This window comes from Lepisosteus oculatus, chromosome 26 (genome assembly GCF_040954835.1).
Source record: "Lepisosteus oculatus isolate fLepOcu1 chromosome 26, fLepOcu1.hap2, whole genome shotgun sequence".
Lineage (NCBI taxonomy): Eukaryota > Metazoa > Chordata > Actinopteri > Semionotiformes > Lepisosteidae > Lepisosteus > Lepisosteus oculatus.
This window is the reverse complement of record NC_090721.1, coordinates 10,550,207-10,576,272: the sequence shown is the minus strand read 5'-3', so window position 1 is coordinate 10,576,272 and position 26,066 is coordinate 10,550,207. Positions and strand designations below refer to the sequence as shown.

General features: G+C 56.1%; 1 protein-coding gene across 3 annotated transcripts in view; it reads left to right on the top strand.

Annotated features, from left to right (window-relative positions):
- The window catches only part of git1 (G protein-coupled receptor kinase interacting ArfGAP 1), a 28,345-nt gene extending 2,399 nt beyond the window's left edge, over positions 1-25,946 (top strand). The window contains exons 2-21 of one of the 3 annotated variants that reach the window (XM_069184592.1): positions 5,546-5,679; positions 5,790-5,902; positions 6,331-6,436; positions 7,522-7,608; positions 8,018-8,148; positions 9,009-9,103; positions 9,678-9,720; positions 10,640-10,666; positions 11,628-11,676; positions 12,969-13,041; positions 14,392-14,489; positions 15,361-15,472; positions 15,574-15,707; positions 17,270-17,422; positions 18,315-18,539; positions 19,485-19,565; positions 20,077-20,153; positions 20,501-20,680; positions 21,382-21,445; positions 21,541-25,946. In XM_069184592.1, coding sequence (XP_069040693.1) covers positions 5,546-5,679; positions 5,790-5,902; positions 6,331-6,436; positions 7,522-7,608; positions 8,018-8,148; positions 9,009-9,103; positions 9,678-9,720; positions 10,640-10,666; positions 11,628-11,676; positions 12,969-13,041; positions 14,392-14,489; positions 15,361-15,472; positions 15,574-15,707; positions 17,270-17,422; positions 18,315-18,539; positions 19,485-19,565; positions 20,077-20,153; positions 20,501-20,680; positions 21,382-21,445; positions 21,541-21,753 — 2,195 coding nt within the window. In that variant the 3' untranslated portion in view covers positions 21,754-25,946. The remainder of the gene's footprint in view (positions 1-5,545; positions 5,680-5,789; positions 5,903-6,330; positions 6,437-7,521; positions 7,609-8,017; positions 8,149-9,008; positions 9,104-9,677; positions 9,721-10,639; positions 10,667-11,627; positions 11,677-12,968; positions 13,042-14,391; positions 14,490-15,360; positions 15,473-15,573; positions 15,708-17,269; positions 17,423-18,314; positions 18,540-19,484; positions 19,566-20,076; positions 20,154-20,500; positions 20,681-21,381; positions 21,446-21,540) is intronic. The other 2 variants (XM_069184594.1, XM_069184593.1) reach the window with 2 other exon arrangements.
- Positions 25,947-26,066: the final 120 nt, after the last annotated feature.

Genomic DNA, 26,066 nt, shown 5'->3' with positions numbered 1-26,066 from the left:
CACACAAGCACCCCCCATCCTGGAGCTGGTCACTCTTGGCCCTGGGACCCCAATACACACAAGCACCCCCCTGGCCTGGAGCTGGTCACTCTTGGCTCTGGGACCACAGTAGCAGCTGGCTGCGCAGCCCGGTCTGTCTCCCGGCAGCCGACTAGTCTGTCAGAGGGTCTGGAAAGTCGATTTGTTTTTGCGACGACCAGACAAATGTTGAGCTTTTTGAGAGGTGACAGGTTTTCCGGAGAGCATGAACACTCGCACATGCTGTATTCTGTAAGGGTTGGGGGGGGCTTTCAAAGCGCTTTGTTCCACAGTAGATTTTGTTCGGCTTTTTCAAACTCGACTTCCAGATAAAAGAGGCAGAGAGGGAGACAGAGATCCAGTGATATGTGATGGAAAATTGTGATATTCTGCGTAGCAGCTCATCTCCCCTAAGAACTGAGTGAACGCGAGGGGGAATTAAATTAGGATAGATGTGCTGAATTGGGCTAGAGTCGGCAGAGCTGCAGGTGGGGCTGGTCATTGTGTCCTGGCACTGGAGGTCGTGGTGCACGCAGGTGAGAGTGTGGCAAAGTGCACAAGAACATACTTTTGTGCACTTGTGTGCACGTTGCTCACCAGCGGACCTGTGAGAGGGCTCCTGCCGGGCGAGCCCAGCCGCTGGAGTCGGGGGGGGGGTACAGCCGAGCGAGAGATCCACAGCCCTCCCTGCGCGGCACGGGATCAGGCCGGTGGGGGGGTTTCAGTGTGACGTTCAGGGTTCGAGGACTGGAATCTGTTGAAGAAAGTCGTGCGCGTTATCTTCCTCCTCCTCCTCCTCCTCGTTGTACTGTTTGGCTCCATGGTTACGCGGGGCGGCGGCGGGGGCCGTATCTCCTGTCTCTGTGGCCTGTTCCCGCCGTGCTCGCAGCAGGAGGAGGGGTGTTTGACGGGGGGGGCAGGAGCGGCCTTCACTTGACTCCTTGATACTTTCGTGCCCGTATACAATCCCCGAAGGTTGTAAAGCAGCTGATGATGTTGAGAGGATTAGCACCTTCTCCCTCCTGCCTTCTGGCCCTGCTGTCAAATTTGCCCCCTTTGTCCTCTGCCTTGTGCGAGGTCTCTCTGTTACCTCTCTCTATCCTTCCCGGCTTTCTCCATCCCCCTCTCTGTCACACTCTCCTTCCTCAGGCCTCCCTCTCCAACACCCTCTTTTCTCCATCACCCTGTCAGTTCAGTTCAAGGTGCTTTACTGGCATGGCCGATGCGTACAGTCAGTGGTGCAAAAGCAAAATGGATACAATTAACATAAAACAAATTCTACAGACATTTACAATTAAGACACAATCATGAAATATTTACATAAAGATGTATGGCGCATGACTGGGAGACAGGCTGACTGTTCCTCAGGCTGTGACAGGAGATCACATACTGGGCTGCCAGTTCAGCTGAGTTCCCTCCTCCCTCTCCCAGTAGGATTGGGAGCTGTCGTGATTCTGGCAGGTGTGGGAATTCTGGGATTAGCTGTGTAGATTTGGGAAAGAATGTTTCTCTAATCTCAGAGTATCTGTCACATTGCAGTAGGAAGTGCACCTCTGTCTCAGTTTCTCCCTGCTGGCAGTGGGAGCACAGCCTGTCCTCTCTGGGCAGTCAGGCCCGCCTGTGTCCAGTTTCTATGGCCAGGCTGTGTCACTGAGCCTGTCCTCACTGGGCAGCCAGGTCTGCCTGTGTCCAGTTTCTATGGCCAGGCTGTGGTCACTGAGCCTGTCCTCTCTGGGCGTCCAGGTCTGCCTGTGTCCAGTTTCTATGGCCAGGCTGTGGTCACTGAGCCTGTCGGCTCTGGGTGTCCAGGTCTGCCTGTGTCCAGTTTCTATGGTCAGGCTGTGGTCACTGAGCCTGTCCTCTCTGGACAGCCAGGTCTGCCTGTGTCCAGTTTCTATGGCCAGGCTGTGGTCACTGAGCCTGTCCTCTCTGGGCGTCCAGGTCTGCCTGTGTCCAGTTTCTATGGCCAGGCTGTATCACTGAGCCTGTTCTTAATCAGGTTTCTGTTTGCTGCTCTTTATCTTGGTTAGATATTCGGCTAGTGTGTATTGTCTGTTTAGGATTCTGTAGCATTCCAGTTTGTGTGTGTCCCAGTGTGTGGGATATTGCCGTTTGATCTGTGCTGTGACACTCTTCCTCCATCACCCTCTCTGTCCCTCTCTCTCCTTCCTCAGGTCTCCCTCTCTAACACATTCTTTCTCCCTCACATCTCTCTGGTTTCTCCATCTGGGCTGTTGCCCCTAGCAGCCAGTCGGGTGCCAGGGTAACAGCCCTTGATCCCAGGGCACATCTGTAGGGTGGGTAAACATCTGTCCCTGGTGTGTTCCGCTTGGCTGGGTGTACAGGCACCTGATGGGGCTCCTTCATGAGCTGAGGATGTCTCTTAGCTCAGCTTGCATTCCTCCCCTCCAGATCTGGGTTCCGACCCCTGACTGCTCTGTGCATGCAGATAATAATAATAATAATTGCTTACACTTATATAGCGCTTTTCTGGACACTCCACTCAAAGCGCTTTACAAGTAATGGGGATCCCCTCCACCCCCACCAGTGTGCAGCCCCACCTGGATGATGCACCAGTCCTCTCCCCACACACCAGCTCTCAGTGGGGAGGAGAGCAGAGTGATGAAGCCAGTTCAGAGATGGGGGTTATTAGGAGGCCATGATTGGTAAGGGCCAATGGGAAATTTGGCCAGGACGCCGGGGTTACACCCCTACTCTTTTCGAGAAACACCCTGGGATTTTTAATGACCACAGAGAGTCAGGACCACGGTTTGACGTCTCGCCACGAGCCGTGGGCAAGGAAAGGTCAAGTCGCGCGGTTTCGTTGCCGCTGAACCCCAGCGGCTGTATGTGGTGCAGTCACGTGACCCGTGCTGGAAGCTGTAAGCGAACGCCTTTTAATTCATTCAGATGGAAACACCGTCGCCGTGCTGCAGAGCAGTCTGCCTGTGTGTCAGCGCGGCGAACTGGAGCTGAATGCAGACACGGAGGAGAGGCTTCTGTAAAGCCCTCACCTGCTGAGAGTGTTGGCGAGTGCTGTACGCATCTGGGTCCGCAGCCCGTGCTTGTCACACAGCTGCGCAATTAATTGGCCTTGGTGTGTGTGGGTGGGTGTGCCTGCAGGATGGAGTGCACACAGCTGCTGGTAATTATTTCATTAGACTGGAAAAGTTGATGTTTTCAGCCTGTTAGGCTCTCTGGAGTGTGTCTCGGGGCGCCGGGATGCGGCGGGTAGCCCTGCTGACTCGGTTCCAGGGTTCTGCTCTCGAATCTGGATTTTGGGACCCGTCTGTGGGGAGTCTGCATGTTCTCTCCCGCAATCGCATAGGTTTCCTTGAACCTCCCAAAGACACAACGGTGAGGTTTAATTGACTGATGTTGTCCTATCCGCGGGGCTGGGTGGATTTCACTCCAGAATTCACACCTGTACTGGCTGTAGGAGCGCAGGGAAACTGATCCGAAAGACCTCACTGGGCCGAGCTCGTCTCCTCGCCTTTCTTGCGGACTACTGCTACTGCAGGACTTGCGTCGGCTGGGCTGCGCAGCCCTCAGCTGATCCGTGTTCGGTTTTCCTGTGAGCCAGTGGCTCCCCCTGGGATGTGGGATTTCGTGAGTTGTCACCCAGGCTTGAGTACATTACCATCGACCGACGCGGAGCTTAAACAACACAGCTATCACTCGCGTCCTGACTCCCAGGACTCCCAGGAACTGAGGTTTTACCTGGTTCAGCTGGCCAGAAGGCGCTAAAAAACAAACAGGAGTGACTTCAGCTGGCTCTGCAGAGCCGCAGCTGTGTTTTAATGGTATTTGACGGTAATGACGCGGTCATACGTGATGGTATTTCCGAAAGAGTGCACCTGGAGCTGGTGTGGATTCATGGCATGTCGGTCGATGAATTTAATAATAATAATTGCTCACACTTATATAGCACTTTTCTGGACACTCCACTCAAAGCGCTTTACAGGTAATGGGGATCCCCTCCACCTCCACCAGTGTGCAGCCCCACCTGGATGATGCACCAGTCCTCTCCCCCACACACCAGCTCTCAGTGGGGAGGAGAGCAGAGTGATGAAGCCAGTTCAGAGATGGGGATTATTAGGAGGCCATGATTGGTAAGGGCCAATGGGAAATTTAGCCAGGACACCAGGGTAACACCCCTACTCTTTTCGAGAAACGCCCTGGGATTTTTAATGACCACAGAGAGTCAGGACCTCGGTTTTACGTCTCATCTGAAGGACAGCGCCTGTTTACAGTATAGTGTCCCCGTCACTATACTGGGGAATTAGGACCCACACAGACCGCAGGGTGAGCGCCCCCTGCTGGCCCCACTAACACCTCTTCCAGCAGCAACCTCAGTTTTTCCCAGGAGGTCTCCCCTCCAGGTACTGACCAGGCTCACACCTGCTGAGCTCCAGTGGGCTGCCAGCTGTGAGTTGCAGGGTGATCTAGCTGCTGGCCATTTAGCAGGAAAGCTCAGGGAAGAGTGTTTTCCTTAGATTCCTGTATGTTGTAGGATTTTTGTCCCAGAAAGCCTGGGTAACTCTCCTCTGGTAGACTGCAGGCATTCTTAAAGCTCCAGTGGGGCATGCCACACCCACTCAGACATTTCGAAAACCCCTTCGTCAGTGGGTGTGATGGGAAAACCACACATCCTCTAGCGCTGCGGAGACAACCCTGATACAGCGCCCAGTGTGAACTGATCACGCGGCGTGCACCGGACCCATGTTAGTACTGACCTCTGCTATTAAAATAGCTCAGTCTAGCTCGAGCCTGCCCTGCAGTTCGCGACAGTGCTTGCGCCTGGAGCCTGGAGGTGTCTTGAGTGTCCACCAGTACACGAATCTGAAAAGAGTCTGTAGTTCGGGTAGGTGCCGACTTCCGCACTAGTGTGAGGTGGTACTTGGTGGCGCCGCTCGGTGCTGTGGGCCGCGGGCCTCTCTGAGCCTGGCACTGGGCTGGGCAGGTGCCAGGGGTGGCCCTTGCCGTGAGCAACGTCGCTGCCCTGCCTGTAAGATCCCTGCCTCGGCATGGGGCAGCTCATACACTTCTTCATCACCTTAATCCCTGTCCTTCCCCTGCCTCGTTGCAGTTTTGTCTGTCTTTGTTTAGTATAGATTTGTTATTGAAAATGCAGCATTAGTTTGGTCTTTGGCAGCAGGTGTTTTTTGTTGGTTGTTCCCACTGGCTGTTTTTGCAGAGACTACATCACCCAAGACCCCAGACGCAGCCTTGGTGTATCCTGTTACCTGAAATCACACCGTTCTGCCCAGTAATCCAGTGGAAAGGGCCAGTTGTGTTGCCCCGCGGTGTGGAATAACTGCTCAGGCTGTGTCCCCCCTCGCTCCTGTCACCTCCTTTCCTGTTTGCCTCATTTCCTGCCGGCTGCTTTTCCCCTCGTTCTCCCCTCCCCTCTGTGGTGTTAATCTGCTTCCTGCACCCCCATCCTGGGCTGTGGTCTGTGTCAGCTGAGCGTGCCTCCCCGTGCCTCACGCGCCCGTGCGCGGTGTGTGTGTGTTGGTGTCCGCAGACCCCGGCTGGACCAGCATCAACCGCGGCGTGCTGATCTGTGACGAGTGCTGCTCGGTGCACCGCAGCCTGGGCCGCCACATCTCCATCGTCAAGCACCTGCGCCACAGCGGCTGGCCGCCCTCCCTGCTGCAGGTACCGGGGCACGGGCCGGCGGGCATGGAGAGAGGGTCTGGGAGGGAGAGACGGCCGGGGCGGAGGAGAGTGAGAGACGGCCGGGGATTGAGACACTGTTGTTGTTTCAGATGGTGCAGACTCTGGCCAGCAATGGCGCAAACTCCATCTGGGAACACTCCCTCCTCGACCCTGCGCAGGTGCAGAGTGGACGCCGGAAACCCAACCCCCAGGACAAGGTCCAGTAAGTGTGCGCCTCCCTAAACCGTCCCCCAACTAGTGAAAATCCAGGAGTGTGCGTCTCCCTAAACCGTCCCCCCACTAGTGAAAATCCAGGCATGTGCGCCTCCCTAAACCTTCCCCCCACTAGTGAAGATCCAGGGGTGTGCGCCTCCCTAAACCTTCCCCCCACTAGTGAAGATCCAGGGGTGTGCGCCTCCCTAAACCTTCCCCCCACTAGTGAAGATCCAGGGGTGTGCGCCTCCCTAAACCTTCCCCCCACTAGTGAAGATCCAGGGGTGTGCGCCTCCCTAAACCTTCCTTTCACACCACTAAAAGGAGACCCATTTCCATCAGGGTCGGGTCCTGGGATTTTAAAGTCGTTACTGTAAACCAGGGAGAAGGATTCTGCGAGGATTTCTCATTTCACCCGTCTGTGTTATCTGTTTCCAGCCCAACAAAGTCAGAGTTCATCCGCGCCAAGTACCAGATGCTGGCATTTGTGCACAAGCTGCCCTGCCGGGACGACGACGGGGTCACCACCAAGGACCTTAGCAAGGTCAGCAGGGTGGGGACACACACAGCTGTTTGGAGAGAAATGAGATGTGAAACTATGACACCTGGGCCGCAAGGTGGTGCAGTGAGCATTACTGCACTGGGGCCCTGCTGGGGCCCTGGGTTCAAGTCCTGGGGCGCTGTCTGCATGGAGCTTGTATGTTCTCCCCGTGTTCACGTGGGTTTCCTCCAGGTGCTCCGGATTCCTCCCACAATCCATAGTAGTAGTTTAACTGGCTTCTGGGAAAATTGGCCTTGGCGTGAGCAGGTGTGTACATGCCTGTTGCTTTCCAGGGTAGGCTCCAGCTCCCCTGCAGCCCTGAATTGGATAATAATAATAAACTTTATTTTATGTAGCACCTTTAAAGGTGGCTTCTCAAAGTGCTTTACAGAACAATAACAACAAATGAAAACAATACACAATATATACACAGTGAGAAGAGACAGTAGATGGAGGTACAGAATACGATAGGAGCAGAGGGGTACATAACAGAACCAATTAAGTAGAGGCCCTTCTAAAGAAGAAGGTTTTGAATCTAGATTTGAAGGAGTTTAGGGAAGGTGAGTCTCTGATATCCTTAGGGATAGAGTTCCAGAGCTTAAGGCAATAACAAGACCCTATCACCCATAGAGTGTAGACGGGCTTGGAGGACAGACAGGAGACTAGAATTAGAAGAGTGAAGGCTGTGAGGTGGGGAGTAGGACGATAGTAGCTCAGACAGGTATTGAAGTGTCCAGCCATGCAGAGCCTTATAGGTGAGTATGAGGATTTTGAATTTGACATGAAACCTGCCTGGAAGCCAGTGCAAGGACTCCAGGACAGGAGTAATGTGATCACTTTCGCTACACCTGGTCAGGATTCCGGCTGCCGAATTATGGACATACTGCAGTTTGTTCAATGCGGATGTAGAAACCCCAGCGAGCGGAGCGTTACAGTAGTCAGTTTGGGAGAAGCGGGATAAAGAGGTTAGAAGTTGGATGGATGGAAGTTGAACAGCTGCACAAAATGGTTTCAGTGTTCAGGACAGCTGTCTGTTTGCGCACCCTGTGTTCTGGCCCTGATTCTCTCTCTCTCCGTCTTTGCCACAGCAACTCCACTCCAGTGTGCGGACAGGCAGCCTGGAAACCTGCCTGCGGCTGTTGTCCCTGGGGGCGCAGGCCAACTTCTTTCACCCGGTAAACACCGCGCTGCCACCCCCCCCCCCCCCCCAAAAACAGCCCGCTGCTCTCCCGTGTGCTCGGTCCAGTTCTCTCTCTCCGTTCCTTGTTCCTCCTCGCTTCCTTCTTCAGTCTCTCCGCCTCTCCCTGCCTCTCCTGCCCTCTCTCTTGACACTTTTCACTATACTATGCACCCGTAAGTAAGACAAATAAAGCTGAAGTAAAGTGAAGTAAAATAATAATAATAATGATACCAACTGTACATAGATAATAGTAAAATATGCAATAAATGCGTTTTTGTCCCTGCAAACAAAATACGAGTCTAGCCCTAGGAATCAGATCCATAAGACACTCACAGAAAAAATATGAGCCCCAGTGCCTGCGAACCCTTACCGCGCTCTGCCCGCGTTCCCCCCCCTCTCTCCAGGAGAAGGGCACCACGCCCCTCCACGTGGCGGCGAAGGCGGGCCAGGTGCTGCAGGCCGAGCTGCTGGTCGTGTACGGCGCCGACCCTGGGGCCCCTGACATCAACGGGAGGACACCCATGGACTACGCCAGGTGAGTCCCACGGGCGCCCCGATGCCCGGCCTCTCCCCTTGGTGCTGGCGTCAGAGGATGACGTTTCTGTGTGTTTATTCACTTCTATAATAGGAATCGTCTCTACTTTACCTATACCAGGCCCGATGTATGGATCTGGAATTCAGTTTAGTTTATTTTTATATAGCGCCTTTCACAACAAGGTTGCCCCAAGGCGCCTAACAAAGCTGTTTGACAGTACATGACGTTACAATACAGAAAGAGAAAAAGCCAGAAGACAACCGAGGAGAGGAACCAAAAACCCTCTAGGGGTCCAAGGTCAACTGGCTGCCCAAACCTGCTTGGCATGCTAACTAAGTATGTTCTTTACACACTATACTATACATACTATAAGAATGTAAGAAGGGCTGAATGATCTCCCCCTTGTTTGTAACCCACCCAGCCTGTTTGGAAGTGAGTAGTTAATTGATCGAAGGGTCTCGTTCAGCCATTTTGTGAATGAGGTATCAGCTTCGACAGCATGCCTCGGGAGCTTGTTCCACACTCCCACGGCCTTTGTGTAAAGAAGTGCTTCTTGATCGTGGTTGGCTCCCCCTTACAGTTCCCGCTTGTGCCCTTGTGGTTTGCGTCTTGACGTTCGGGCCTTTGAATACCTACACTTTTGAATACTTTCTCGGGTCTCTGTAATCATCTCTGTTCACGACTCGGAAGTTTCATCAGCCTGCCAGTGTGGGATCACATAGAATCGGTGTTTGTTTTTGTCCTCCTCCGCTCCGTGTTCAGTATATATGCTCAGCGTGCCTGATCGAACCTCCTCTCCCGAGAGCTGGGAGGCAGGCGTGCTCACTAACCGTGATCGTTGCCCTTGTGCCCCGTGCCAGGCAAGCCGGTCACGTGGAGCTGGCAGAGAGGCTGGTGGAGTGCCAGTATGAGCTGACGGACCGCCTGGCATTTTACCTGTGTGGGCGGCGCCCAGGTAAGCCCCCCCCCCCCCTCCCCTGTCGGGTCACCTGACTAACCCGTTCCTCACGCAGTTTCCTGTGGTTTTGGCAGCCCGTCAGGTGAGGCACACGTTTTCACCAGTAGACTCGTTTCCACACGTTCGAAACCAAAACGAACAACGTGTCCAGAGAGATCGGGAGTCTTGCAGATATTTGTCGATTCATTTCTTTGCGAACAAGTGGTGGCTTATCCGAAATACCCGGCTGAGGAACGCGCTACTGGTTGAACAGGACGCGTGCAGACTCCTTCAGCTGGATTCTCGCCATCCTGGGCAGCTGTTCTGACGGGTTTCTGCCGTCGGAACTGTGCTCAGGAGTCTGTGCCACCCCTGTGACGTGCACAATAACTTTTTCTTGGAAGAAGAGGGAGGGAGAGAGAGAGAGAGATCCAAGCTGCCGTCCTGGGGAGGGAAATTGTTTTGTCTTGAGGGGATATTTGGGGAAGGGTTTCTAATCTAGTTGGAGTTAGAAAAAGTGTGCCAAAGCGCACTGTGGGCTCTCCGGCTGAGCTGTCTCTCGTTTTTGTCTTTTCCTCTTGCCGTCCCCCAGATCACAAGAATGGCCATTACATCATCCCCCAGATGGCCGACAGGTAGGTGTGCACGTGCGCTGGGCATCTCTTGCCTGCCTGTGGCGGGACAGGTGTGTGTGTGTGAGTGTGTGAGTGTGAGTCTCAGGAGGTTGTGATGCAAGTGAGGTCCGGTGCTGCTCTGGGTTAATGCGTCGAGTGTCCTCAGACACTCTTGTCTTTTAACACCTGTCATAGCATTCTGTTAATTATCTGTTCTATTCAGGGTAAGTACGGTACAAAAATAACACCCGATTTCCTTTAAAGGTGATATATTGATTAATCTGGGCTCTCTCTCTTCCTGGCTCGCAGGAGCCAAGGGTACTTTTCAAAACTCAATATTTCAAAGTAGTAACTTGAAATATTTATGCAGGGTGCACTTCCGCCCTTATACCACAGGGGGGCGATGTGGGATGCTGCTCTCAAATACTAGGGTGGCCAGGTTCTGGACCTGGAGAGCCACAGTCCTGCAGGTATTTGTAGAGACAATCTTTGTCATCAGTCAGTAGTGTCTAATAATGAATGTGAGTTTTGATCAGTGTAGGAGCTGCGGACTGGCGTCTCCAGTCCCCTGTGCCTCTGGTTCCCCTTTGCACTGAGCTCTTAACTGATCCCTTGACTTTTTAAACTCTTAGAGAGTCACGTGGGGTTCGTGAAGCAGCACAAACTCCAGGGCGTCTCTCTCTTTCAGTTTCCTGAAAGTGATGCAGCCGGACCTCTGCAGAGGGAGGAGAGTTTACTGTTGATGGGGGGGGTGTCGTTCCCACTCCTGTCCGGGCTGTGTGGCCAGCTGTCTGCTTGTGCGCTCGGGGCAGGAGCTTGACGGCCTGGCCCGCGCGGAGGGGCAGGAGGTGGGGGGTTGTGCTGATGTGGGGTCTGTCTGCCTCTCTCTCTCTCTCGCTCACTCATCTTCTTTCTCTCCGTCTCGCTGCGCTGGAGGCAGAGCTCGGCCGAAGTGCCCGACGCAGAGGTATTCTCTCCTGTTCTTTCCCACCCCCACCCCACCCCGCGCTCGTCCCACGGCCGCACGCGCTCATTCTCAGGGTGGGGGGGGGCCCCATCCTGCCCTCCTGCCCTCTTACAGTCCAGTGGGGTAGTGTTGAAGAGGGCGGGGGGTGACGGAACGCCGCCCTCTGTGTCTGTACCCATTCACGGCTCTGTGATGGGTGTCAGGCTGACCCCCCGCTGGGGCCTGGGACTGGCCAGCAGAAGATGATCTGTGGAGTAAGGTTAAGGGCCCAGTATATCCAGTCCCTGGCCTGGGAGAGCCTTCAGCCGGTAAAACGTGGCGCGGTGTGGCATTGTGGGATCTGAAAATAAACCAATAGTATTGAGGCCCTGAGCAAGGCCCTTAATCCCAGCTGCTCCAGGGGCGCTGTATAAACGCTCTGACCCCCAGCTTCTCTCCCTGTCTGTGTGTCTCATGGAGAACAAGCTGGGGTATGCTAAAGACGAATTCCTAATGCAAGAAATTGTATATAGCCAAGAAAGTGCTCTCTTAAGCTAATTGACCTGTTCAGATGACTGTGTAATGGACTCTGCCCTGTTCAGTGAAGGAGTTGGTGCGTGTGCTGTTTAAATGGACCTGCTGTCTTTCGCAACACCCTGTGTACGATATTAAATCATTCTGATCGTTTTTATTGAAGAGCAAATGAACGGTTAAAAATGAGCAGATTAAACATCTGTCCTGTTCAGTAGTTAGTGGCTAACTGATCCAAGGATCTCATCCGGTGGTTTTGACGGTCCTTCAAATCGTTTTCCTGTTTTCTGGAAGAGCCGCTGACTGTGCGGATATGATCCTGGGTGGTACAAGCTGGCAGGAATGGGAAGACGTGTCCGCTCCTGCCCCTCCGCGCGCCTGGGCAGGAGCCGGTCATGTTGTCTGACTGTCCCTCTGTCTGTCTCTCTGCGTCCTGCCCCTCTGTCCGCAGTCTGGACCTGTCAGAGCTCGCCAAGGCAGCCAAGAAGAAACTGCAGGCGGTGAGTGGAGCAGAGCTGGGGGGTCGTGGGGGGGGTGTGGTAGAGGGGACACTGACGGAGCTGGGGGGTCGTGGGGGTGTGGTAGAGGGGACACTGACGGAGCTGCGGGGTCGTGGGGGTGTGGTAGAGGGGACACTGACGGAGCTGGGGGGTCGTGGGGGTGTGGTAGAGGGGACACTGACGGAGCTGCGGGGTCGTGGGGGTGTGGTAGAGGGGACACTGACGGAGCTGGGGGGTCGTGGGGGGGTGTGGTAGAGGGGACACTGACGGAGCTGGGGGGTCGTGGGGGTGTGGTAGAGGGGACACTGACGGAGCTGGGGGGTCGTGGGGGGGTGTGGTAGAGGGGACACTGACGGAGCTGGGGGGTCGTGGGGGTGTGGTAGAGGGGACACTGACGGAGCTGGGGGGTCGTGGGGGGTGTGGTAGAGGGGACACTGACGGAGCTGGGGGGTCGTGGGGGGGTGTGGTAGAGGGGACACTGACGGAGCTGGGGGGTCGTGGGGGTGTGGTAGAGGGGACACTGACGGAGCTGGGGGGTCGTGGGTGGGTGTAGTAGAGGGGACACTGACGGAGCTGGGGGGTCGTGGGGGTGTGGTAGAGGGGACACTGACGGAGCTGGGGGGTCGTGGGGGGGTGTGGTAGAGGGGACACTGACAGAGCTGGGGGGTCGTGGGGGGTGGTAGAGGGGACACTGATGGAGCTGCGGGGTCGTGGGGGTGTGGTAGAGGGGACAGACACTGACGGAGCTGCGGGGTCGTGGGGGTGTGGTAGAGGGGACAGACACTGACGGAGCTGGGGGGTCGTGGGGGTGTAGTAGAGGGGACAGACACTGACGGAGCTGGGGGGTCGTGGGGGTGTAGTAGAGGGGACGCTGACGGAGCTGGGGGGTCGTGGGGGGGTGTAGTAGAGGGGACACTGACGGAGCTGGGGGGTCGTGGGGGGGTGTGGTAGAGGGGACGCTGACGGAGCTGGGGGGTCGTGGGGGGGTGTGGTAGAGGGGACGCTGACGGAGCTGGGGGGTCGTGGGGGGGTGTGGTAGAGGGGACGCTGACGGAGCTGGGGGGTCGTGGGGGTGTGGTAGAGGGGACACTGACGGAGCTGGGGGGTCGTGGGGGTGTGGTAGAGGGGACACTGACGGAGCTGGGGGGTCGTGGGGGTGTAGTAGAGGGGACACTGACGGAGCTGGGGGGTCGTGGGGGTGTGGTAGAGAGTAGCTGCATTGTGTCAGTGTGGAGAGCTCATTCCTGAGAGGGCAGGGCTGCAGGGAGGTAACGTGCTGTCTGTACTTGCAGCTCAATAATCGGCTGTTTGAGGAGCTGGCCATGGACGTGTACGACGAAGTGGACCGGAGGGAGAACGATGCAGGTGAGTAAAACGTATATATCACCCCCCTGACTCGTGCATGTGCCCCCCCCCCCCCCACCCCACCAGAGTCACTGTCGCGCTCGTGCATGTGCCCCCCCCCCCCCACCAGAGTCACTGTCGCGCTCGTGCATGTGCCCCCCCCCCCCCCACCAGAGTCATTTTGCGCTTGTGCTCGTGCCCCCCCCAACCAGAGTCACTGTCGTGCTCGTGCTCGTGCTCATGCCCCCCCCCCCCCCACCAGAGTCACTGTCGTGCTCGTGCTCGTGCTCATGCCCCCCCCCCCCACCAGAGTCACTGTCGCGCTTGTGCACGGGCCCCCCCCAACCAGAGTCACTGTCGTGCTCGTGCTCGTGCATTTGGCCTCTGTAAAGCTGGATGCTGTATCCAGGGAAGCGTTACCTAGTGTGGCCAGCCTCCGTCCCTGAATCTCCACACACATGACTCTTGGTCAGAAAGGGTCAGTCTGAATCGTACTGCAGAGCTCCCTGCGTCTCTCCTCTCCTCCCTCACTTTCCCTCCTCCTTCCTTTCGGATAAACGCCTCAGCCGGAGTCGCGGAGCTGATTTGAGAGAGGAGGGAGGAGGAGAGCAAGCGAGGGCTGGGAGGGAGTTCTACAGGAATGCCGCCCTCTCCCTCTCCCTCTCCTTCTGGTACTTTCTGCTTCCCTTCCTCTTCCCTGCCACGCTCTGGGCTGGTCCACCAGGCTGGGCCTGGGCGGTCCGGGCTGGACTCCTCTGCCTGATGTCACAGGTAAGGGAGAGAGGGCCGCAGGCAGGGCAGAGTGGCTGGGAAAGACGTTCACTGTGGAGGAGGCGAAGGAGCCTGCTGGTCTAGGAGCGAGCGGCCGAGGCAGTGGAGACGGGCAGAGCTGTTCGGCTTCACAAAGACCAGCTGTATGTTCTCAGCTCAGGCACAGTGCTGTGGGGAAGAGAGCTGGGAGAGGGGGCAGGATCTGCCAGCTGGACCTCCTGCGTCAGAGGGGAGGCGGTCCCTCTCGCTGCCCACCCGTCTGTCCGTGCTCCTTCGCTCAGGGCCTCTCCCCCATCTAGAAAAGAGGAAGCAGGGAGAGCTGTGTGTCGGGCCAGGCCGGACCTGCGCGTGTGTCCGTTTCTGTCTCATTTGCTCAGGTTGGCTGCTGGTGAACAGTCTCAGCCCGAGAGGGAGGGAGGAGGGCTGGTGCTGCAGGTACCTGGGTGTCGCAGTCCACCTCACGGTCGGCCCTCTGGACTGCACGGGCGTCCCACTGGCTCCCTCTCCTCCTCTCTTCTCTCGTGACGCTGCTACAAAAGCGCCTGTTTCCCTTTTGTCTCCCTCTCAGACCTCCTTCTTCTAACTCTCTCTCCTCCCCAGTTTGGCTGACAACGCAGAATCACAGCACGCTGGTGACCGAGCGCAGCGCAGTGCCCTTCCTGCCTGTCAATCCGGAGTACTCTGCCACACGCAACCAGGTAACTGCCCTCCCACGGGCGACAGGGTGACCGGGTCAGGTATGGAGACACGGAGGCAGTGCAAAGGTGAGATGTAGGGAAAATGAGGGGAGTTAGGAAAGGTCAAGAGACCGGGGGAGCTCTCAATAGAGAGATGGTTGCCACCAGCAGGAATCTGGGCACGTTTGTGGGACAACATGGTGGGGGCTGGGGGCAGATCTTCGAGATTGTGGATTAAAAACACCCTCATCTGCAGGCGGGTCCCCGTGAGGCCCCGTCGAGAGCCGTCAACCTCTGAGAGTGCACATGGGAATTGTTGACGGAACCTTTAACCCCACCCCCACCCCAGCTTTGCTCCTCCCCCTTCCTCCTCCTCTTGATTCTGATTGGTCTTGTCACGGAGGCCCCTCCCTCAGCAGGCCGGCGCCACGTCTGGAGCGCCAGTGGGAGAGAGTCGGCCTCACACGGGGGAAGACGGGGGGCAGCGGGTCGAGGGTCAGGCTGCAAACTGAAAGTATGAGCCTGCTGTCGAGGGTGGGGGGGGCTGGACAGAGGGATGGACTGGGGGGGGGGGGGGGATGGGAGGAGGGTGTTCTGCATGCTTTCCCAGTGCAGCCACGATTGCCTGTTTATCTAAGAGTGTAGTTACAGCAATTGATGTTATTCTTACGGCTGCCAGCTGCTTGGACAATAATTTTCCAGGAGCCGCTGCCAGTAAAGGCAGGGAGGAGAGACGCATTCTGGAATCTTTCCATGAATCCTTGCGCTGGACGGGATTGTGTCTGAAAGCCGTCCCCCTGCCTGCCTGCCTGCCTGCCTGCCCCGTCTGTCGTCTCTCTCTTTCTCTCCGCTACTGACGGCTGCCCCTCTTCTGCGTCTCGCCCTGCCCCAGGGCCGTCAGAAGCTGGCGCGGTTCAACGCCCGGGAGTTCGCCACGCTGATCATCGACATCCTGAGCGACGCCAAGAGGCGGCAGCATGGCAAGGGCCTGAGCAGCCCCACTGGTGAGGGGGGCCACGGGGGCAAAGGTTACCTGCGGGTAGGTCGGAGGGTGGTTGGTGGGGGTCCTGCTCTGGTAACGGGTTGTTGGTTCCGGGCCGTGCAGATAACTTGGACTTGGGGCTCCGTAACCACGGCGACGCAGATGACCAGCATGACTACGACAGCGTAGCGTCGGACGAGGACACGGACCAGGAGCTGCTCCGCAGCAACAACGCGGGCCGGAACAACCGGGCCAAGGTGAGCAGAACCACCGGGTATCGGGGCGCGACCCGAGAGAGCAGCCGAGAGGGACAGCAGAGGGGAATGTGGGGAAAGAGCTCCTCCAGGATGTGCGTGTCCAGGCTTCGGAGCTGCCTGTGGCAGGGCGCTGTGCCCCGCTGTGGTCTGAGAGCCACACTCCCATCATCCCGGCTCCTCCCAGCCCTTCCCAGCATGCCTTGCAGGGAGCCGACCGCCCCATACCTCAACTGTGATGTCAGTGGTTATTCTGGGACCTGACTGCATGCTTTGTTCTGCTGTGGCTGTCGAGGGGGTGGGGTGTGGGAGGTGGAGGGGCTGTCTTTCCTAGCCCTGGTCCGGGCAGACGGCAGCTAATTATCTTCCACTTTTTACTGTAGTGCTTATGAAACGAGCAGAATCTTGCATTTCACGTTAGAAGATGTTAGAGCGTTGTGGCACCATTCTGATCAAAACCGCGGGAGTAGCAGAACAGGTTTGAATTATAATTGCACATTATAGACCTGTTTATGAAAAAAATGAGACTTTGTGAAAGAAACTGAAACTGCCAGCACTCTGCCCCGGACAGACATAGTCCTGCTGTTGGGCTCTGCACCCTGTCTCAGGGTGAGTGTCCAAGTAGTCAGAGGACACATCCAGCAGGACCCTGAGTCTCTTGTATGTCTCAGATTGGTGCTCCTCTTGTTATCTTTCCGGTTTGCATGTTTAGTCAAGAACCACTGTCTGTGACACATATCCCTCTTCTCTCCCCTCCACTCTGCCCTACAGTTGAATTCAGTTTAAGCTTTGTTGTCCTATTTCAGGGAGATTTGTTTCCCGGCACACTTGCAGCATAACACAAGGACAGACAAAATTTTACCCACCAAGACGTCAGTGCAACAGTGTTACTGCAAGATAAGGGCGAAGTTAGTTGAGCTAGATTGTTGGGAAGCTTTCTTTGCTACCCTCTGTAGAGGAAATTCAAGGTGATTTGATTTGCCCCAGTTAATTTGCTATTTATTTTGACTAATTTTGATAGCCTATTACCATCAGCAGTACTGATGTTACCAAACCAGAATGTGAGACAGTGTGTTAAGACACTTTCAATAAGTGTGCCCACGCTCTACAAGCCTGCCTGCTTGCTCTGTGCCTTCATCTCTCCTCTTCCTCTCCCTGCCTCGCGCCCTATCTTCCTCTTCCTCCTCTCCCTGCCTCGCATCCTCTCTTCCACTTCCTCTTCCTCCTCTCCCTGCCTCGCGCCCTCTCTCCTCTTCCTCCTCCCCCTGCCTTGCGCCCTCTCTCCTCTTCCTCCTCTCCCTGCCTCGCGCCCTATCTTCCTCTTCCTCCTCTCCCTGCCTCACATCCTCTCTTCCACTTCCTCTTCCTCCTCTCCCTGCCTCGCGCCCTCTCTCCTCTTCCTCCTCCCCCTGCCTTGCGCCCTCTCTTCTCTTCCTCCTCTCCCTGCCTCGCGTCCTATCTTCGCCTTCCTCCTCTCCCTGCCTCGCGCCCTCTCTCCTCTTCCTCCTCTCCCTGCCTCTTCCTCTCCCTTCGGCCTTGTGCTCTAAATCCTCTGTCTCCTCCAGAGTATGGACTCCTCTGACCTGTCCGACGGCCCCATCACCCTGCAGGAGTACCTGGAGGTGAAGAAGGCCCTGGCTGCCTCCGAAGCCAAAGTTCAGCAGCTGATGAAGGTCAACAACAACCTGAGTGAGGAGCTGCGTCGCCTGCAGAAAGAGGTAGATGGGAATTATTTCAGTCCTCTTAAGCCCAGCATATTCTTAGTGTGCTACATGCAGATAGTTCAGAGAACACTATTACCGTTTTGAGAGTCTAAAGATCAGTCCGTTTGGAGAAAAATCTGAGAATTATGGGATGGTGTTTTTTTCCCCTCCATTGTGTGTCTAGAACCATTTTATTTTATCCCCATGCCATTGGCACCACTGGTTTGTGACTGTTTCCCTCAGTGCCATTAGTCTGTGCTGTGTGCTGTGTGTTCAGCCCAGTTCTCTTTCCTGCCCCCCCATCCCCCTGTCCTGTCTCCCCCCCGGACCACGTCCCCAGACAGCCCTGTCAGGGGCCGGGGGCTCCTTGCTCCCCAGTTTTAAAGGACGTGCCTTCATGCTCTCTGCAGGTGCAGGACAGTGTCTGGTGGAGGGGATGGGCTGTGCTAATGAGACTATTCACTGTCCTCCTGTGCAACAGTGCTCATTTACCCAGAGCTTCTCGGAAGAGGGAAAGACAGGAATGTGAACTCAAAGCACAGCAATCGGGGATGACAGCTGGTGCTCAGAGCTTTACAAAGGGACTCGATGGGTGTGCTGTCACCTTCCACGTGCATTACAGATTGCAGTATGAGTGCAGTCAGCTCACAGCGCACAGACTGAGGAGTAACGCTACACGCCACCAGTGGCTCCAGAGCTGGGCGCTCTCGGCCCTTCTGTTGTAAGAACACGTCTTCATGGTGTGAAATTGAGCACCAGGGTCAGGCGTGTAACCTGAGATTCTGGCGTGTAGCCTGCTGGTGTCCAGGTGCCACTTATTGCTGCACGGACTGTTCTGCCTGACCTGGGAGATAAAGCCTAACAGGGTTTTACCGCAGTCGCCTTGATCACCCCCCTTCTCCTGTAGATCACCCGGATGCAGACGGAGAACAGCGCCATGCGGGGCCAGGCGGGGGGGGTGCCGGCGGCGGGGCCGGGGCTCGGCTCGGGCGAGCGCGCGGAGTCGACGGGGGCCCCGCCCCCTCGGCGCGACCGGCAGGCCTTCTCCATGTACGAGCCGGGCGCCCCCCCCAAGCCCTTCGGCCCAGCCATGGACGCGCTGGCGGGCCGCCTGCAGCCCCTGGGCCCCAGCGTAAGTGTGCTGCTGCTGCTGCTGCCCCCTGTTGCTCACGCCGCGCAGCCGCACCCGCTTACACAGCTAACGGCATGGGCTACTAACGCCAGCACTGCTGCTAACCTCGGGCTGCACTCCGGGAGGCGGGTCGGGCCGCACTTTCCACAGCTGATCTGTGCAACACACGGGGTGCAGATGTGTATCTGTGGCTTGCATACTCGGAGCTCCTCATGTTCTACCGCTCACGAATGACTGTGGTAGCCGATCTGCAGAGTATGCCCGTATATATATATACATAATGTGTGTATATATACAGATGTTTTGCATCCTGAGCACTGGAAGCAGTCCACAGCACAGAGATCTGCCTGGGTCAGCACAAGGGTGTAGACATGGGGTCCCCACTCACTGCAGCGTGGCTCACTAACCACCAGGTGGCATGCCAGAGCTCGCCACTCACAAGTAACTTTGCCCTTCACAGACGCTATCGGTGCAGTTACAGACGCAGGGGTTGTGAAGTGTTGTTTTCGGAAGGTTGGCAGCTACCTGCAACATGAAGAAAACAAAATAAGCCACTAATTCTCATATCTGCAGTGGGGAGACACAGGGGTTCTGGATTGGAGGTGTCTGGGTCTTTGACCGAGAGACTGTGTGCGTGCGTGCGTGCGTGCGTGCGTGCGTGCGTGCGTGCGTGCGTGCGCTGTTCGTGGACTCTCTCCATACAGCATCAGTCCGATACTGTTGGGTGTGAGGCTTGGGGTGGGGGTTACTTTCCAGTCTGGGGCCCCTTCACAGGGACAAGAGAAGCGCTGTCTCCATCCTGCACGGAGCGCAGTGCTTTCTCTTCCCGCTGTTCTCCAGCTGACTTCCTCTCCGTTTCCCTTGTCTTGGAGTGCTGTTCCAAAGTGTTGTTCCACTCTTGTTTTCCTTGATCTCGTCTCCTCCGTTCTGCCCCTCTCATTCCAGGTGCGGAAGGGCGTGTCCACAGGCCCCTCCCCCTACAGCGGACTTCACCACCTGGGGGTGTCCGAGGGGGGCAGATACCTGGTGAGAGGTCTTCCTGCCCACGCTGCCTGGTTCAGCCCCTTTTTCTTCTTCCTCCTGTATTTCTGCCTCCTCTCTCCGTCACACCATCGCCCATCTTCCATAATAATTTTGTAGCACTTTTCATATCATATCAAGACGCTTTACAAGAAAACCATAGAACAACAGAGACACATGCACAAGTATATTCAGTTCAGCAGAATTTGTTTTAATGTGAAAGTGCTGATTCCCTTGCAGTGAATCAGGCTCTGTTTGCCCACTCCTCTTTGCCCTCTCTCCTACTCTTATTCTTCACCTGTGGCCTTATTCTTCACGCTCAATTCCACTTCCCACTGTCTCTGCTTACCCACTGCTCCCATGTCCCCCCACTGCTTGCTTTCTCCTCCCCCCTCTCGTCTCCCCGCCCCTGGCCACTCCCACCCCTCTCGTCTCCCCGCCCCCAGCCACTCCCACCTCTTGTTTCCCCACCCTGGCCACTCCCTTATTCTCATTCTCTCCAATCATCCTCTACCAGGCTCCCAAGGGAGAGAAGCACGGCAGTGGGACAGATAGTGACTATGACAACACCCAAGCCCACGATTCCTCACTCAGGTGAGTGATGCCCCAGGGGGCGCAGTGATCGGGTGGAGCCTGTGCCCACAGTGTGATCTCCAGGCTGCCTTTAGAGAGTGGAGGAGCATAGAACTGCTCTTCTCCACCAAGGTGAATGCATGATGGTAGCTGGATTGCGAACAAGCTTTGTAATTGGTAACAAATGTTAGTTAGCTCATAAAATGCAGTTGCCTTGAACACAGTCTGAAACAACAGATGTGGATTCGTTTTTTTAGAGTGCCCGTGCACTCAATCACTGCTCAGAGTATTTCTTTAACGTGGAAATGGAAGACCATGACAGCTCCAGATTGCTTCACCAGCTACAGTGTTGTCGCCTGTGTTGGCAGCGTTTCGGAGTCGCGCCTGGCGCGGGGGGGCGAAGAGGAGGCCCGCGCGGAGACGGACGAGGGCGACAGTGAGCCCGACCCCACCCTGCCCTGCACCGAGGACGTCATCCTCAAGACCGAGCAGGTCACCAAGAACATCCAGGAGCTGCTGAGAGCCGCACAGGAGTTCAAACACGACAGGTACTGCCTGACAGCAGGACAGGTGAATTATAACACAGGGAGACCACAGGACAGCACCACACTTGCCTAACTGCCACACTGTATCAGAGGTCGATTACAATAGACTCGTACTCATAAAGGATCTTTTTTCTCTTCCTTAAGACCCCATAATGAACAGCAACTGCAAAACAAGCACATGAAAAAACACTTTGGAAATGAGAGCACAAAGCGCTGCTGCCTCCCGGGGTCCTTAACCACAATGCCTGGCGCCCGCGCGGAAATACGCAGCCGTTGGGTGGGGCCGAATTAAAATTTGGCCGCTGAATTCTTGGCCAGAATCGGTCATCGGTCTCGAAGTTCGGATTAGCGAAATTTCGTTCTTATAACGAATGACAAGCTGCAAATTCTTCACGTTCGGATGAGCGAAAAAAAAACGTGTTCTTATACCGGGGTACGACGAGTGTACCTGTGTCCTGCAATGGTAGAACATAAGAGATTGCAAAGCCAGTAGATCCCACTGTAGTTTCGAGTGTGGAGGGGCTGCAGGGCAGGGTGGTACTGGAGCAGCACAGGAAACTGCCCGACAGGCTCAAACAGGACACCACTTGACTACACGAAACGGGCGCGGTCTGGCGCCTGTGGGGAAGTGTTGTGTCACGGCGAGGGGGGAGTCGGGCAGGCTGCCGGAGAAAGACGGTGACTCTCCGTGTCCTTGCCCGCAGCTTCGTGCCCTGCTCGGAGAAGATCCACTCCGCCGTCACCGAGATGGCGTCCCTCTTTCCCAAGGTGAGAAGCCTCTTCCTGTCCCGGCTCAGGGCAGCGCCGCCGCTCTCCGTGCGCGTGTGTCCATACTGACGCCCCGCTGTCCCGTCCCCCCCCAGCGCCCGGCCCTGGACGCGGTGCGCTGCTCCCTGCGCCTGCTCAGCGCCAGCGCGCTGCGGCTGCAGAGCGAGTGCCGGAAGACGGTGCCGCCGGAGCCGGGAGCGGCGGTGGACTACCAGCTCCTCACCCAGCAGGTCATACAGTGCGCCTACGACATCGCCAAGGCAGCCAAACAGCTGGTGACCATCACCACCCGCGAGAAGAAACAGTGAGGGGCGGTGGGGGGGGGGGGGAGGGGAAGGAGGGGGGAGAGGTGACCTGTCTGGCTGGGACGTCGAGAGGCGGTGGCTGAGCAGCCGGACAGAGAGAGGCTGACTGAGCACAGGGGGGAAGGGGGAGCAGAAGAGGACCAGGCAGGAGCCAACAGAGCTGTAGTTTTAGGCAAAATGGGCAGACTGAAAGGATCAGGAGAGGAGAAGGGGACTCCGACCCTGCGGCTGAGAGAGCGAGAGGAGGGGGAGGAGAAAGAGGAGAGGCGGGGAGCAGGGGAGGGGTAGGCTGGCCCCTCCCCCCTCCCCCTTCTCTGGAAGCCATGCCCACTGATGACCCCTCCCCCTTCTCCTTCTCTGGAAGCCACGCCCACCGTCTTCGCAAGCCCCTCCCCGCCAAACACCCCGCCCCCTGGGACTGCCACGGCAACCGCCCGGCTGCGCCGTTCCTGCGGCAGTCTGGCCAGACGCCCCTGCGGCCCGCGCGGTCGCTGCTGCTCGCCCGTTTGCAGCCCAGTCCTCAGATGGACGGCGTGGGATGACAGGAGACCTCGAGGCCGCAGTCCTGCAGGAGCTCCGGCTGCCGTTTCCGTCGTCATGGAAATGGGGCCTATGTTTTGGTTTTTTTTTGGGTTGACCTGTACCTCTTGGCACTAAAGTCCATAACTTAAAACACTGGAATTATTTTTACGTTTTTTATCATTAGTATTCTCGTTGAGTTATTTTCAAATGTTATTTTGTCTCCTTTGTGAAGGGGCAGTTTTAAATCTTGTTAACGCGCCGTGTTAATTTTCACGGCAGCACACACGGTGCCGTACCACACGCGTGCAGAAACGCACCGACTTCGGCTGCCTGTCCCAGGGACACCTTCCCTCTGCTGCCTCCCTGTGCGGGGAAGTAGCTCAGTCTCCCATTGCACGGCACAGTGACCTGTTTCAGGTTTCTGTGCACCCAGACTCCCTGTGCAGGATGTTTCACGTTTGTTCCTTTTGTCTTGAGTAACCTTACACCGAAGCATGTGGTCAAATACAATGAAATATACTGCTTTTGTGCTTCATTAGTGTAATGACGTAACATAACAACAGTAGCTCAAAGTAAAATCTGGAATGGAACAAACTGCTGTGCAGCCGGAGTCGACTCCGTTCCCTTGCTGGCGGTTTGCTGGGTGTTGTCGGGTTCCCTCGCTGTGCCCCGGGTGAAACAGCCGGGCACGGCGGGGCTCCGCGCTCACGGTCCTGCGGGCCAGGGTGCGAGAGTGCTCTGGAGCAGGGGGCAGCGAGGGCGTCGGGTGAAGCTCAGCGCGACATGGGTGCCAGTGCCTGTCAGGGGTGCCCGTGGGTGTAAGGGTCCTGTGTGCGAAAGGGGAGTGGAGGGACGAGGGCAGGCAGGTGTTGGACCCCCTTCCCGAAAAGAGCGTGGGAGATTCGGAACCCGGATCCGTGTGATGGGGTGGGGTTTAATTTGAATTTCTGCCTTTCTCGTTTGGCCCCCCCTCTCCTCTTCATGGAGGGCGGCGGTCCAGGGTTCTGATCCGCTTCGGCAGCAGGTGAAACCGCCTGAGGTGGCGGGCAAGCAGGATGATTCTGGCCAATTCATTCGCTTTTCGGCTTCCTGGAGGCCGCCAGCTGGCAGAACCTGAAATGGATCGGTTCCGCTTAGCGGGAGTCGGTATCTCTGGCTGGTTTTCCTTCACTGGGGTCGGATCGTAAGCAACTTGATGATTTAGGTGTGCTTGTAAGAAAACTAAAAGATTCTGCAGTTGTAACCCTGTAGAACTGCTACAGGAACAGCTGTCCCTGTGGGATGAGGGGTGAGAGAGATTCTCGTGTTCCTGATGGTTGTTGATCAGAGTTCTGCTCGTGCGGCACGTGATAGGAACTGCTCCTGCAGCCAGTTACTTTCTCTATTTATTTTGTCTGGACCAGAGCTGTGACGGATCTTGGGTGGCGTCTCGCAGACTCGCCTAATGAGGGCTTTGCGATCCTTCGCTATATGCAGAAAGCGAGGTATCTTTATTATCATTCTGACAATCGAAGCCTTAAGTTATTCTAGAGAGCCTGTGAGAGATCCCCACTATGCTGTCCGAATCACTTCTATGCGCATTGCTACCGTGTTGCTGGTGGGTCGGGTAATTGCAGCTTCATTTGTGGTTGGCAGGTCAGGACAGGTCGGTGCCCCCTGAGCTGCTGGGTCAAGAGAGTCTGAGACGCCTCGCACTGTGCCCACTGGCGACAGATGCTGCCCGGCTCCTCTCTCCTCGCGCTTTCCAGATGAGCTGAGGAGCGCTGTGGCGAAGGCCACTTTCTCCTTCCAGGGCAGCAGCAGCCTGCAATGGAAAATTAATATTCTAGAGCAGAAGGTTCTGGCATATTAAAATGTAAACAACATAGTCGTTCTCAGTGATCAGCTGGAAGCGTGCCATGGGGGGCGCTGGGCCAGGTTTCTCCAGTTCCTCGTCTTCTCTCCCTGTGGATGCTCTGGAATGTTTGCTGTGCCTCTGTGGGTCATTTTTCTTCATCTGCACCACACATTGATGATCCTGTAACCTTGCTTCTTCTGTAGTCGAGATGGCAGGGGTCCGTGTCCACTGGGACAAACTGGACGCTGGGGAGCCCCACACACTCCAGGAGGCCAGTGGGTGCCCGTCCCTCTCTCGCAGCCGCCCGGTGCGTGGTGCCGCGGTGCGGCCCAGGGCACCCCTCTGCGGGCTGGGGGTGGGGGGGTAGGCCTGGGTGCAACCACCGTCAAAGTAGGGCTACCCCCCTCATGTCACAGGGCTGTTCCCGAGAGCCTTCCTGTGAACTGTTCTTTTTTTTTTTTTGTCGGCATTTTGCAGTTACAGCCTTGCAAAGACGGGATTTGTATTGCTAAGAGTTTTCCAGAATCGGAGAACTGAGAGCACAAGAGGCGTGTTTGTAGGAGAAACAGGTCACATTTGAAAGATGTTTTTGTTTCCCGACTCTCCAAGCCTGGTTTCTGGGGCGCGTCAGCGGAAGGCTCATGTGTCCTGTGCTGCTGCTGTTCCTGTACAGGCGACAGCTGGGGCCGAGCGGGGGGGGGTGTTTTTGCAGTGTAACTTGGTTTATATTCGTGTTCATTAAAATCATTGTAAAACTGGGCTCCTGTGTTCTGAGCTCTGGTATATGGCCCACTTTTGGCACCAGGATGGCAGGCACATGACACTCCGAGGAGCTCGGGCCCACACAGGGATGAGTTATCCCCGGATGCTCCTGCAGGATTCCTCTCCCTGAGCCTGAGGGAGCTGCAGCTGGAATTGCCCCGAAAGCCACAGCATCCAGCAGCTGGCCAAGTTCCTCTCTGCAATGCGACACTGCTTTTCCGATGCCCAATTCCCAATACCGCACCCGAGCAGAGAAAGAGTGCCTACGTCCCTCTGTGCTGTGCCTGGGTCATCTTCGTAGATCTGCACCTCCTCACGGGGCAGAGTTTGCCTTTCCGGACGAGGAGCTAGAGCTGACCTGAAGCAAATGGGTCTGAAAAGCCCCATTCGTATTAAGCTATTGAGACCTTACTGGGGAAAAAGCACAAGGACACGTAAAGGGGTTGGGTCCTGTCCTCTTCCCCAGTGCAGGCGAGAGGGGTCCTTGGTGCGTCTCGTAGCCAGCTGGGCTGGGCTCCGCTGGGCCTGGGCGCCATGACCAATGACCGCACTAGAATAACGTTGCTGAATACTCCGCTTACTCTACGCTTATTTTTCTGCAAGGGTTAGTGATGTATATGGCAGCTGTATGGTCTGTAATGCTTAGCTGTGTGCCAATAGCCACCTCGCTGCCCAGTTCACAGCAGAGCCCCATGCTGCCTGGGCTGTGATCCACAGGGCAGGTGTGGCTGTGGGGACGAACAGCCGGCCTTGTGCATGCACACGTGCACGTCTGTATGCGCCAGAGGTCACGTGACCTTTCGTCTCCATGGCAGGGGCGGTCACATGGTGTCTGCTGTGGTGCCCAGCGGTCATGTGACCTTTGTTGCACATGCACACTAAATCCCTTGACCTTCGCTGTACAGTAGAGGACCTACACCATTGCCAATACTGCATCGACTGTGGAGGATCAGTGATGGGGGGGGAGAGATGTTTAAAAAAAACTGCAAGAGTGAAACTGTAAAAAAAGATATTAAATCATAAAGGAAACTCATAAATTGTACATTTGTAATAAATAACACTGTAATTGTCCTAACTGCTATGTGTGGTTCTGGTCTGTGTGGATGTTGGGGGTGAATGGAGATGAATGCAGACTGCTGTATAGTTACTGGCCCGTGGCCTTGCAGTGATGCTGCTTGAGCAAGGTGGAGCCCAG